Raw genomic sequence first — 13,696 nt, forward strand, 5'->3', positions numbered from 1 at the left:
AAAGTAGTTTAAGTAATTCAAACAGTCCTAGCGTTAGTGACTGAGAGAAGCACTGTCTGGGCAACACGTTTCCCCAATGGCAAAGAATCTGTAGTAGGTGTCTAGAGGATGTAGACATTTATCCAGATGCCTATCTTGAATGATTTTTATGTAGAAAGCATTTTTAAAAGAGTTCCTCACAGAACTCAGTAGAAATAAATATATACAGCACTGAAAACTCAGCAATGTGCATTGTCAAAACATAACCACCCATCAGTATCTGTTTAAATGGCTAGACACAGAACGAAAAGTTGTGTGTGCGCGCTTATTTGTATTTCCCAGCAACACTAATCTTCAGTATTCATCTCAGATCTTGGCGAAATAATGTCAGTGAAGAAGCTCACTAGAAAACTCTAATTCTTACAAAAATGTTCAATGTATTTTTTATTTTATTTTTAAAATTACAGCCCCCGAAGTGGGGTTTGATTGTTTTTTACAAACCTTGACAAAACTGAGCCATGATAATAGTACATGGGTTACTAAATGTAGTAGAAGAAACAGCAGAAGGGTGCTTATCTGATTGAGGCAGACAACTGAAACAAGCCATTTGGTAAATGAAGCTCTGAGTTAATTAAATGGGTTAGTGTGAATTTCTATACATTGCTTTATGCAGCTGAATCTTTATGAAGCTCCCACAATACTACCTGACATAGCATCTCTGCATTTTAGTCACACATGCTATTCCTAGAAATGCAGGGTTTATTATCACACTGAGAACAGCAAATGGATATGGTTTTCATTTTCTGATTGCTGCTTCCCTGCTGCAGCAATCTCTGAATTTTGTATTCTCCTTGTATTTCTCTTCTATCACAGAGAAAAATGCAGGCAGGCTGGGTAGGTGGGGGGATACTGTCCAAAGGTGTTTTTATATTTACGGAGGGGGGCATGATTTAAACACAGAACTTTATGGAATTCAGCCAGACAGTCCTTTCTATGAAGCTAGCTTAATGGACATCCCAATCTATGTGGCAACCAGAAAGCACTTCCCAAATAAAAATAGTGAATAGCTCATGATTGCAAGACGAACATTTTTGGCATTGTAGGTGAAGAAGATTTGACTCTTCTAGCCAATATGTATCTCATTTTCACATTCACACAACATAAACTTAACAGAATTCAAATGGTTGTAAGCCAAGTGACCCACATTCAGAGAGGAGGCCAAATGAATCAAATGGCTTAATTTAATCATGGCAATAGGATTTCTTGGAGTATGACTTACTCTGTTTATTTTTAAAATAGGTATGTTCTGCTGTTTCAGCTATGGACTGCATAACCCTTGGTGGAAAGGGTGTGTAGGCAGTGGGCTGTGTAAGAACTAAACTGGCAAGAAAATTTTATCCCTCTTGTCCTTTAATAAGGTCAAGAAGCTTACAGCAAACAAAATTGAGATAATGCAATTTAAATATAATAAATATTTTGGAAACAGCAATAAAAAAGCAATAGCAACAAAACATAGCAGCAGTAAATGAACATTAATAATCAGGCAGTGATTACGAACATTAATCAGGTCAGTGATCGCTTTCAGTGGGGTGACTGGAGGGCATGGAAGGGAACATATAAAAAGAGAGGTGTCCTTAAGGTACTCCAGTTCTGAGCAGAGGTTTAAAAGAAAAGCCCACAGAGTTGCGCTCAAAGACCGCACAAGATTGGAGCATTATACTCTGGTCTCATAAGCCCACAGTCTTCCTAGAAACTAATGAGATAGTATGCTGAGGATACTCAGCTCTGATAATATTTCAGCCTGGAACGCCACATGACTTCACTCAGAGATTTCATGTAGCTATTGAGAAACAGGGCAGGGTTGCAGTTTGGGAGGGACGGACATACTTCACAGCCTCAACTTTTGGAATGCAGAACTGGCATTCATTCACATGTCTTAAATATGCCATTTAATCTATGTTCTATATATGAAATTTTAGGATACTTAACGCATCTATCGGGGCCAAACAAACATCTGAAAGCTTGGATTCAATGTGCAGAAACTGAAGCTAAACAATTGGCCCTGCTGTGCTAAGCTAGTTCAGATCCAGAAATCTGGACACAAGATTTTACCAACATGGATGTGAAAGAGAAAATTATTTATCTTAAGTGTAACTGCCTGGAAAAATTTCAAAGTATTTGGCAAAGATTCCTTGAGTTTTTCCAAAGTCTTAGATTTCTTAAGAAAACTTCATGCGATTTAATGTTTGCATAAATATGGGGTGGGGCAGGTTATGTAACTTTTCTTTTAATGTGTTATTTCTTTTGTTTCACTGATCATTGTTCCCCTTGGCAAGGGATGGGATGAGGGAGGGAGGAAATTATAGTTAGTTTTGAAATGCTTTTATTTATCACATTTCTTTGTGCTTTAGGTGCCAACTTAAAAAAAAAAGGACTGAAAGAAGTTTGAATCCTGTGGCATCCAATTAATGAAAGGACCAAGAGGCAGAGCAACAGATTCCCACCATCACCTTCTGGCACTTGCCTCCAGAACCAACCTAATGCTACATTATCAGTCATCATTCAGAAACACCAGCTTTTAAAAATTAAAAGCAATTTTAAAAACCCCACAAAAGCCACAATAATATTTAAGAAATTTTATAAACCATTTAAACAAAAAATATGATATGTTAGTAAAACGTTTCCATGGAACTAGGGAAGGAAGGACAAAAATGCTTGGATAATGAAAATGCTAATTAATCTCAGTCAACTAAATACTATCAATCAAAAATATATTTCAACCCATTCCTCCTTTTGTCTACTAGAATAGGATCAGAATAGAAGCAAGTTGGCAAGTCACTGCATGGCAAAACTGCACAAACCACAGCTAGATCTAATACTAATACTTTGGTTTGAAGTAACTTCCTATGGAAGGGACGCGGGTGGCGCTGTGGGTAAAAGCCTCAGCGCCTAGGGCTTGCCGATCGAAAGGTCAGCGGTTCGAATCCCCGCGGCGGGGTGCGCTCCCGTTGCTCGGTCCCAGCGCCTGCCAACCTAGCAGTTCGAAAGCACACCAGTGCAAGTAGATAAATAGGGACCGCTTACTAGCGGGAAGGTAAACGGCGTTTCCGTGTGCAGCTCTGGCTTGCCAGAGCAGCGATGTCACGCTGGCCATGTGACCCGGAAGTGTCTCCGGACAGCGCTGGCCCCTGGCCTCTTGAGTGAGATGGGCGCACAACCCCAGAGTCTGTCAAGACTGGCCCGTACGGGCAGGGGTACCTTTACCTTTACCTTTAACTTCCTATGAAAAAATCAACTGACTGCTGTGGATAACATGTCTTACGTTTGTTAATAGCTGATTTTTCCAGAGTCTAACTTCCAGTTATACTGGAAAAGTCAACTACATTAAAAGCCAACTTTTTCAACATTTATCTTGCTCCTAATGAAGCCCAAACAGTAGCCAAGGTTTGTTCTATGGGTTACCACTTGTGGTTTGTCTAGGGGAGATAAACCACAAGCCTAGATTCAGACATAATGCTAAGCCAAACCATGCATTAACTCGCAGCAGGGCAGCAGCAGGACCAGAGGAGCAAAGCAGCTGCAATCTCTCTGAGATCCAGCATGTTTGCTCATTTGTGCTAAGCCTTGGTTTGGCTTAGCAATACATGTTAACCAGATTTGTGTGTAGTTACAGAACACATTCATGTTACTAAAATATATCCTGCAATAGAGATTTTGTATATTAGTGTGACTCTGTTCTCAAATGATGAGGTCAGCCTCCAAGGGCCTCATTCTCTGAAACATGTCTAGCATTGGATTCTGAAGTAGGTTTAAGCACAAACAGATCAGTTCCTTTTGAAAACCTAATATTTACTCTCACAATGGAACTTAGTTAAAATGATAGAACATTTAATATGTGGCCTGTGACTACAACAGGGTGATACTGGTTCTATTAGGTAACCTTTAGGCAGAACATTAGAGAGACATCTCATGGATACTATTTTGCTACTGTCCCTGTTTACAGTGGGGAATTACCTCAGAACTATGTTAAGACACAGGTGGCGCTGTGGGTTAAACCAGAGAGCCTAGGGCTTGCCGATCAGAAGATCAGCGGTTCGAATCCCCGCGACGGGGTGAGCTCCCGTTGCTCGGTCCTTGCTCCTGCCAACCTAACAGTTCGAAAGCACGTCAAAGTGCAAGTAGATAAATAGGTACCGCTCTGGCGGGAAGGTAAATGGCATTTTCGTACACTGCTCTGGTTCACCAGAAGTGGCTTAGTCATGCTGGCCACATGACCCAGAAGCTGTACACCGGCTCCCTTGGCCAATAAAGCGAGATGAGCGCCACAACCCCAGTGTCGTCCGCGACTGCACCTAATGGCCAGAGGTCCCTTTGCCTTTTTATGTTAAGACAGAGATATTCAATGAGATGTTGAACTACAGCTCCCAGCAACCCTGACAACTTGGCATTCTGGCTATGGTAGTGCCACAACATCTAGACATACCACAAAAGCTATACCACAAAAGCTACCCGCTAAGCAAGGGAAGAGGAAGGCCAGAAGGAATTTAATCATCAGCCATGTTTTTCCTTTAGTCACTGAAAACCATCATGCTGCAATATTGTGGTGTGAATAAACGTGTGCCTTTGAGCATATGCAGAATGCCCTTCACTAACCAATAAACAAGTATTGTAAAGCTACTGTTCTTGCCTTCCCAACATATGGTATTAGAGTCCTGCTTACTGAACACAATGCATTACCTGGAAATTTTTCATTCAGCAAGCCTTCGCATAACATATCCACAATTTCTATTATTTCCTATGGAAATATTTCTAAAGCAGGATTTGTCCGCTCTTGTCCCCCCACCCCCAGGGGTTTGTTCCTGAAATGGCTGCAGCCAATCAGCAAAAGAGAGATAAAGTTTTTTATATACAGTATATAACAAAACCTGATTTGTCCAATCTCTCCTGCTCTCTGATTTGTCTGATCTTGCTCCCCTCTTCCTCTCTCCATGGTTTCTTCTGGAAAGTGGCTGCTGCCAACCAACAAAGCATGAACAAACAAGGGAGTAAGGAAGGAATTCAGCTGTTCGGATGGATAAGTGAACCTGCTGAGTAAGATTTGGGCATAATCCTTTAAGTGTGGATAACTGATCTTTCAGATAGCAAGCGTGCAGATAGTGGGACCTGCATATACTGGACTAAGTGAATGAGGTGACATAGTAGAAAGACACTCCTATGCCTCACATAGAATCATAAAACTGTAGAGTTGGAAGGGACCCTGAGGGTTATTGAGCCATCCTCCCCTACAAAGCAGAAATCTCAACTAAAGCATCCATGACAAACAGACATCTAACCTCTGTTTAAAAACCTCCAGGGAAGGACAGGGAACATAGCTGTCAATGTTTCCCTTTTTTAAAAGGGAAATTCCCTTATTATGAATAGGATTCCTCGCAAGAAAAGGGAAAAGTTGACAGCTATGACAGGGAGTTCATTCCACAGTCCTGTACTACTAGTTTTGGGAGAGGTTTTTAAGTTGGGGTTACCAGCATGGCGTCCATGGGCACAACAACACCCATGAGGACTTCCTCTGGCACCTGCAAAGCCTCTGAGCCCTCTCCCACTCAGAGCCCCATTTGTCATGAGATGGCAAAGGTGACTATCCCCCTCCCCATGTTTGAAAAGTACAAGAAAATGAAGGAGCATTGTTCTTAATTATAATGTTTTGCATGCAGCCTTTCAGCAAGTTATGCTCAAAGTGATGATGATGCTAGAACAATGGGCACTTCTACTTCGTCTGGTAGCTCTATTTGCTTTTCAAGAATCAGATGAGCAACAGAATAGAATGTGGAATGACTGAGAAAGGATAAAGTATAAAGGGGGACAATCTGGAAAACTGGGAGCAGGAAAATGGTGCTCCGCAGGAGTCAGAGAAAGAGAGGTGAGACATGCATAAGAGATTCAGCAAAACATCCTCTCAAAGCTGCATTTTTATTTTACACACCACCAATAATTACCATCAAATCTCAAATCACATCCATCTCCACTGATTGCATTGTCAAAAATCACAGATCTGTTATTTCCAGCACTGCCATGGGAACATGTATATAAGGCACAGATTATTATGGATCCTCATGATTTTATAAGGGATCTCCACAAAATCAGCATCTGATCAAATATTACCTCTGTGTCCATAGATGTGTTCTGTTATTTGTTTCACATTATAGTAGCAGTAGAGACTGATTAAATGTACATAGACTTTTCAACTATTTTTCCTTTCTCTTCACTGTATCCAAAAGACAAATATTTAAAAGCATATTGCGTATAGCCAAATTATATAAAATGCATTATAAGAAGATAAATGTAGACTTACTATTGAGAGCCATAATGTTATCTGTTCCTGGATGATGAAAATTTATACCCATACGACCTAAAAAAACAGAACATTTTGGCATCATATTTTATGTTCAATAGGCTACTTTTCAATGCTAGATTTCACAAATACATAAAAAATGGTAATGAAACTAGAAAAGATTTGCTTTTTATATACTTCTCTATAAGAATGTTTAATAGTAATTATGCATTCTATTTGCTAAAAAACAAAAAAAATGAAAGGGGAAGATCAGAGGAACTTTAAACACTGCCAATTTCACTTTATTAATTTAATTAAATGTAATATTTCAGTTCAGACTTACACTTTTTAAATTATTAACATGACAGACCTATGTTAATCATTTAGTATTATTTTATCCCAACCAACCCCAAAGAAGTCCAGAGCAGCAAACAAAACAATAAATAATTACAAAAACAATATAAAGCATATATGGGGGGGGTATTGTAGTACATGCCACTTTTGGACTATCTTTAAGGGCAGTTACATGTAGAGCACACTTCGGTAGTCCAGTCTGGAGTTTACTACAGCATGCAGTACTGAGACCAAGCAATCACCATTTAGGAATGGCAACAGCTGACAAATTAGCTTTAGCTGGGCATAAGCATTCCAAGTCACCGAATGTACGTATTTGAGACTTCAGTGATAGATTGGAATCCATGAGTACTCCCAAACTATGAACCTGTGCCTGCAGAGGAAGTGCAACCCCTCCCAAAGCAGGTCATTCACTTAATTACAAGGAACCAGCCACCCACAGCTCATCTGCCTTACTAAAACTGAGCTTCGGTTTATTGGCCTCCATCCAGTACATCATGCTTCCAGGCACTACTCCAACACCTTCACAGCCTCTCCAGATTCAGATGGAATGAGAAGAGAGCTGTGGGTCATCAGCGTACCAATAACACCATGATCCAAATACCCAGATGACAACTCCCAATCATTTCATAAATATCAGCATAGCTAAATAGCCCCAAAACTATGGGGCAGGGCAACAGACCCTTGATGCTACTTTCTGGTAGTGACCCCACAGACAGGAGCAGAACCTCTTTAACAGAGTGTCTTCCAACCCCTGAGTTGTTGCAGAAGGACACCATGGTCAGCAGTGTCAAGCTTGCTAACACATCAGGGAGTGCCAGCATGGTTGCATTGTTGCCATCTCTCTCTTGATAAAGGTGACAGCCATCAAACAAACCAGGGCTGTTCCGCTGCTAAAATATTTATGTAATACTATAATATTAATTATTATATTGTTGTTATTCTTCAACTATTCAATTCAATAATTTAAATTACAGTGGTACCTCGGGTTAAGTACTTAATTTGTTCCGGAGGTCCGTACTTAAGCTGAAACTGTTCTTAACCTGAAGCACCACTTTAGCTAATGGGGCCTCCTGCAGCTGCCACGCCACCAGAGCACAATTTCTGTTCTCATCCTGAAGCAAAGTTCTCAACCTGAAGCAATATTTCTGGGTTAGCGGGGTCTGTAACCTGAAGCGTATGTAACCCGAGGTACCACTGTATTTAGTTATAGCAAGTAACTAACACCTTAAGCAAAATCTTGAACCCTAGAAATGAAAGTATTTGTCCCTCTTCACTAGCTCATCAAGAAAAACTGCTGATGAAAACTCTCACAGAAGCCCTCTTCAAGTGTTCCTTTCTTGACACAATTACATTGCACTCAGGAGGAAGTGGGGAAAAGCACTCTCCTCCATCACCATCCCCCTCCGTGAGTTGGAGGGCAACTGTCTGCAGCACTCATTCACATGGACTTCCCATTAGTTATAAATTCTGCAAGGAAAGAAGAAGACAACCCACAGATGTTCAGTGCCTGCTTAATGGGATGCTGATAGTTAAGACAGAAATAAATCCCTTCTTCCATTTTTCTGAAAAGAAGCAGAAGCATCCTTAAGGCACATAGCTTAGAATCACAGAATTGTAGAGTTGGAAGAGACCCCAAGAGTCATTTAGTCCAACCTGCTGCAATTCAGAAAATGCTTGGAGACCATCAAGACCATATAAAGAATCCTCTCTCTGCCTTGCTTCTGGCAACTTTTGTGACCCTCTTTGATTCACTAAAACTTGTGTAGTGATTGAAAGAAGACTGCAATAGCAGTATGCTGTATTTTTGCAAATTAAGAGACAGTTAAACCAGAAATTTTCTAGTTTGAATCTTGCCTACCATGAACTCAGCTGGTGTTTAATTTTGGTATGTTTGTAATTTTTACTGTTTTTGGTTTTTATTGTTTTATTGTGTTGTTTTGTTTTTATATAGGTTTTATGTTGTTTTAAGGGGAGGGGTCAGGGCTGCCTGGGAGTGGGTCCCAACCAACAAAATGTCTAGGGCAGGTTCCACTGGGGGGGGGTGTGCACTGGGACAACCGATCTCAGTGATCATGGGTAGGAGGAGGAGTTACACTAAGACCAGACCATGTCATTACCGAGGAGGCAGGTTTAGTTGTTATTTGAGGACTATCCCTGCCTCCACGTCTGGTCTTGTCCAGACGGATACTGGAATCAGCAAGGGATACCCACATGACCTGAAGGTGCTGCTGTGCAATGCAAGGTTAATGGTTCATAAGACCACAGCCATCCATGAGAGGACTTGACCTCGCATGTGTAACAGAGACTTGGTTGGATGAAGCAGATAGGCCTGTTATTGCTGCTGCAGTTTAAAAAATCTTAATAGAAGCCTCACTTGACAGTGGAAGGAGAAAAAAGGCACCTTCACTGGAATTTGTTACCCACATTGTTTCATATTCATTCATGGGATATCCATTTCCAAGAATAACAAGCAAGTTATATACTGACTTCTCACTGTGGTATAGTAGGGTAGCCCTATACCCAATATGCAATCACCCATTCCCCGAAGGGAGGCGTGCACACTACCCAAGCAAGTAACAGCATGTGAATCCAATCTAATCTCTAGCTATGTCTGCAGAAAAATCCCATATGGCACACAAATGTCTGCCAAAATAGTTATCAGCATAATGACTGCAATAAAAGGTTACCCAACCATTTAAATTGTTTTATGGTTAGATATGAGTGAATAAATGAGCATGCTATGAATTATGGCTCTCAATGCATATTTAATCTCTCTCCTCCTTTCCTTTGCTGAGGCTAGAATTGTGCTATTCAACCAGATATAAAAATAGAATCAAGAGTGTGACATCTGGGGTGTGTGTATGTGTTCATTCAGTCACTCTGCCAGGTGCTGCCTGTGTGACATTTTGTCACCTGCCCTTTGCCTTCTATTTTTAAGTTTCTCTTGACAACTACCTTCCCAGAAAAGCAAAAATGTCAAATTGTATGAGTAGTCACGCATACTTGTTCTTACAATACTAAGAGCTCTAAATAGGAAAGTACACATGATAGTTTCAGTCTTCAGAAGCTCCTTGAGTGAATAACTTAAAACTGAAATACTTGGCATTAATTTTTGTTTGAGAAGTTGATCAGCAATAGAATTAGTAATTACTGCTGTTTCAAAAATATCTCAATAATATTAGACAGCATTCTGTGTTTGAGTTTAGCTGTACCCAAGAATCTCAGCTTTTAGGGAGAAGACTACAGTAGTAATAACGTCTGACTGAAACTAATACAAATACAGCTGTGTTTTTTGGTTGATATTTTCAGTTTCAAGTTCAAAGTGGTTAAGGACAAAGTAACTTTAAATATACCAGTTGAAATGTTTGCATCATGTACGGTATTCAGCTTGCAAATCATGACAGGGCAGTTACTGCCAACCCTGACTGGGTGCATAACACTTACTCTTCCCCTCATTCAACTTCTCTGGCTTTGGTCTCCCTATTTTTCCAGCCAGGGAGGAGTCACTGGTGGAGGAAAGGGGGGAGCGCACTGCCCATGACATCATCAAGGAGGGGTACCATCGTGGCTGTGCCCCGGACACCTGCCGCATACACCCCTACCGTGCCAGGCGGCACACCCCCGCAGGCACGCACAGCGTACCCCCGGGACGCACACTACGCCCCAGGACACGCACCACACCCCCATGGGTGGCATGCTATGCCCCCAGGACATGCACCAGCCATGCCCCTGCCTGCTTTCCGCCCCCAGTGCTGGAGCATGCAGCTTCGCCACTGGGAGGAGGTGTGGGGACAGGATTTTCCTGACCAAGAAAGCATAGCAGAGAGCTGTGCCAACAGCACCTGTGTTCTACCTCAGTGGTGGGCCTGCATGCAGTTACTTGGGGCAACTTTAATTCACCACAAGGCACATGCTCAATTGCAACAGGTCTGAATCATTTATTTCCCACATTTCGGACAAAGGTCTGCCAAAGAGGCTCACATCTGTTGGCAAAATGAGACACAAACCTTGCCGTCATGCTTACAAGCTTAAAAAAGATTTTAAAAAGGGAAGTGATGAGAAAAGGTAGAGGAGGAAGATCCATTAGAAAATGCCAAAATGAAGTGCCGAGTTATAAGCAGCCATTTGTATTCAGTAGAGACCAGAACTTTTTTTTGCCAGTTTAAGATTTGAACATTTTATTATTCTCAGTAGCCCTACTTAAATCATTAGGTTTATTTCAAGAACTACTAGGGAACAAAATTGGATTTTTTAAAATGATTATAGTATCTGTATTAGCTGATGTCCTCTACTATAGAGCACATATTCTATTTTTTCTTTGACAAAGATGTTGTTCAGATAGTAAAACTTCCTATGGCGAAAACTATGATTCAGTATAAGCATGGCTCAAGAGAAACTGCAGTATTAGCACTGTAAGTCGGACCATAGTTCTCCACTCCAGAGGCACTAAGGTAAGAGTGAACAATTTCATGTGCATCAAGTTTCTCATTATGTTTAACTTTAAGAGAACATAAGCAATAATGGTAAGATGGGTCAAATCCCACTTCTACTTGAAGGCTTCAAGCAGCTCAAAGCACAGGAGGAAGAAATAATTCATGCCAGTGTACAATGGTAGGAAAATAGCCGTTGTGCTTAACAACATGAGAGAAAACAAATTGAAAGCCTGCAAATTCTTCAAAAATAAAAGAAAATATCATCTATCCATCCACCTACTCCTAAAAAATGTTGTTTAGATATTAGCACGAATGAGTTACACATACATTGCCTACCAGATTAAAAATATATATTCTGATTAAATCCATGGCAGAAGTACTGCATCTGAAATTTTATCAACAAGATAGTTCTAAACTTCTGCCGTCAACATGAAGGGTGCAGCCTTGAAAAACTCAAGATTTTGGAAAATAAATTGCTATGTTGACCAGTAATACTTCTATATATATATTATAATTTAAATATTACTACTTATATTTTAAAGGAATCTATGTGGAATTTAAGTATATTTACAGTATATTTAAATAGAAAACTTTTTAATGGCTTAAATAAGGTATGCAAACTGGTTTTAAAAGGTGTACAATATTATATTGGACTTCAGATTCCCCATAGATAGGGAAGGTAAAACAACTTTGACTGCCTCAGAACTTGTATTTGGCTCACAGTACCTGAAAAAAACCCCAAAATATTTTAAAGTTCTAAGAGGTCATTCTTCTTCATAAATGAAATATTCTAAACAGAGAGACTTCAAACACACTTTATGTAAACATTATGTTGCAGCACACAATGCCCTCTTTAGCTTTTGCTTTTTAGCAGGCAGTCCCAGCGGTACTGAGCCAAAAAGAGTTAGCAGCCAACTGTGTAATTCCAGCCACGTGACCTCAGCTGACTGGATTTGGGTTAGAGAACTCGTGCATTCCTACAGGAATACTGAATTTCATTCCCTTAACTTTATCTTTATCATGATGCCCTTCAGCTGCCTGGTTCTCAATAATGCAGAGAACTACAATAAACAAGAATCACCAGCAGTGTCAATATTGCTGAGCAAAACAACTACCGTATTTTTCGCTCCATAAGATGCACCTGACTATAAGATGCACCTAGTTTTTAGAGGGCAGAAGCAAGGAAAAATATATTCTGCGCAGAGCATGTAAGCGGCTCTCGCTTTAAACCCTTCCATCCCTTCTCCTGCCTCGCTGAGAAGCCAGCAGAGCAAGCTGCGCAGCTCTCGCTGAAGCCAGGAGAGCAAGAGTGATAGCTGTGCAGCGCCTCTTCTTGTGCTCGCTTCCAATCAAAGCGGGATGAGGGATGAAAGGGAGCCCTTACATGGAGCCCCTTCCGTCCCTCCTCCCGCTTCGCTGAGAAGCCAGTAGAGCAAGCCCACAAGAGTCGCACACACACTAGGCGTGGCTCTTTAAAGAGTGCACAGCTCCAGCAAGATCCTCCCACCTGCATTCGCTCCATAACACACACACACACATTTCCCCTTACTTTTTTTTGGGGGGGGAGGTACGTCTTATGGAGCGAAAAATACGGTACATGACTCAGCGAAAATGAAAATAAACATCACCAGACTAAAAAACATACATTTTACAACTCTATAGTTCATTAGAAAACCTATCTGCTACAGTTTAACAATAATGATGGCTGGTAGACATTTGCATCTGTTCAGAGCAAAGGGCAATTTATAATGTGCCCACTGGACTAAGTAACAAAGCATACACATCAAGGACATGATACTCAGTTCCCCCACCCCACTTCACAAATGCAAATTCAGATATGGAACCAGTGGTCCACATGCTTCCATCAACAGGTGGCCAACGATAATGATCAAATCTTTTCTAATAAATAATTATAATTATAATTATAATTATTATGTTAAAAACAATAGTAAATACTGAATTGTTACTGTCTAAACTACCTATGTCATAACTGGTCAGCTTATGATAAGACCTTAATTGCTCTTCTCTGGCCTTTGGGATTATTAAGACACATATGGTGTTTGAATTAGGTTTGCCAAGCAGCTGGAGAAGACCTTTAGTTCAAGAAGAATAAAAGCTTCTATATGGTGATATATGTTATCATACAAAGCTACTTCCTATGACTTCTAGGTCTTTAACACAACAGTTAAGAAACATGGGCAATTCATTTAACATAAGTTGCAGCAAAGATTCTGTCTCAGTATGTAAACTTGACTAGTGGGAATTGTGTTCCAGAGAAGGCAACAGGCTCAGCAAGATCAGTGCTATACTCAGGCACAATTGTATAAAGAATAGAACCAGAAGTCAAGTCAGGAGGACACTTCATAAAAGAATAGGTGTTGAGAGCTTTTCACAGTGCCCAGTGGCAAGCTGACATTTTATCTGAAAAGACTTAATGGCTATGAAGCTGACCTTCCAAGATTCATTTATCTGGCAGAAGGACAACTGAACTACCTAGCACACATTCATATCGTCTATTTTCAAACACAATAGTTTATTTTAGCAGAAAGAGACCAGCATATTTTTACTGCACAGACTGCTACAGACTTTCCCCAAATGC

General features: G+C 40.6%; 1 protein-coding gene across 8 annotated transcripts in view; it reads right to left on the minus strand.

Moving 5' to 3' along the window:
- The window catches only part of CPEB3 (cytoplasmic polyadenylation element binding protein 3), a 67,845-nt gene that overhangs the window by 22,636 nt on the left and 31,513 nt on the right, over window positions 1-13,696 (minus strand). For all 8 annotated transcript variants that reach the window (XM_081911633.1, XM_081911634.1, XM_081911631.1 and 5 more), the window contains one exon: window positions 6,329-6,385. In XM_081911633.1, the coding sequence (XP_081767759.1) occupies window positions 6,329-6,385 (57 nt within the window). The remainder of the gene's footprint in view (window positions 1-6,328; window positions 6,386-13,696) is intronic.

The sequence above is a fragment of the Podarcis melisellensis genome (assembly GCF_964234715.1).
Source record: "Podarcis melisellensis genome assembly, chromosome: 5".
Classification (NCBI taxonomy): domain Eukaryota; kingdom Metazoa; phylum Chordata; class Lepidosauria; order Squamata; family Lacertidae; genus Podarcis; species Podarcis melisellensis.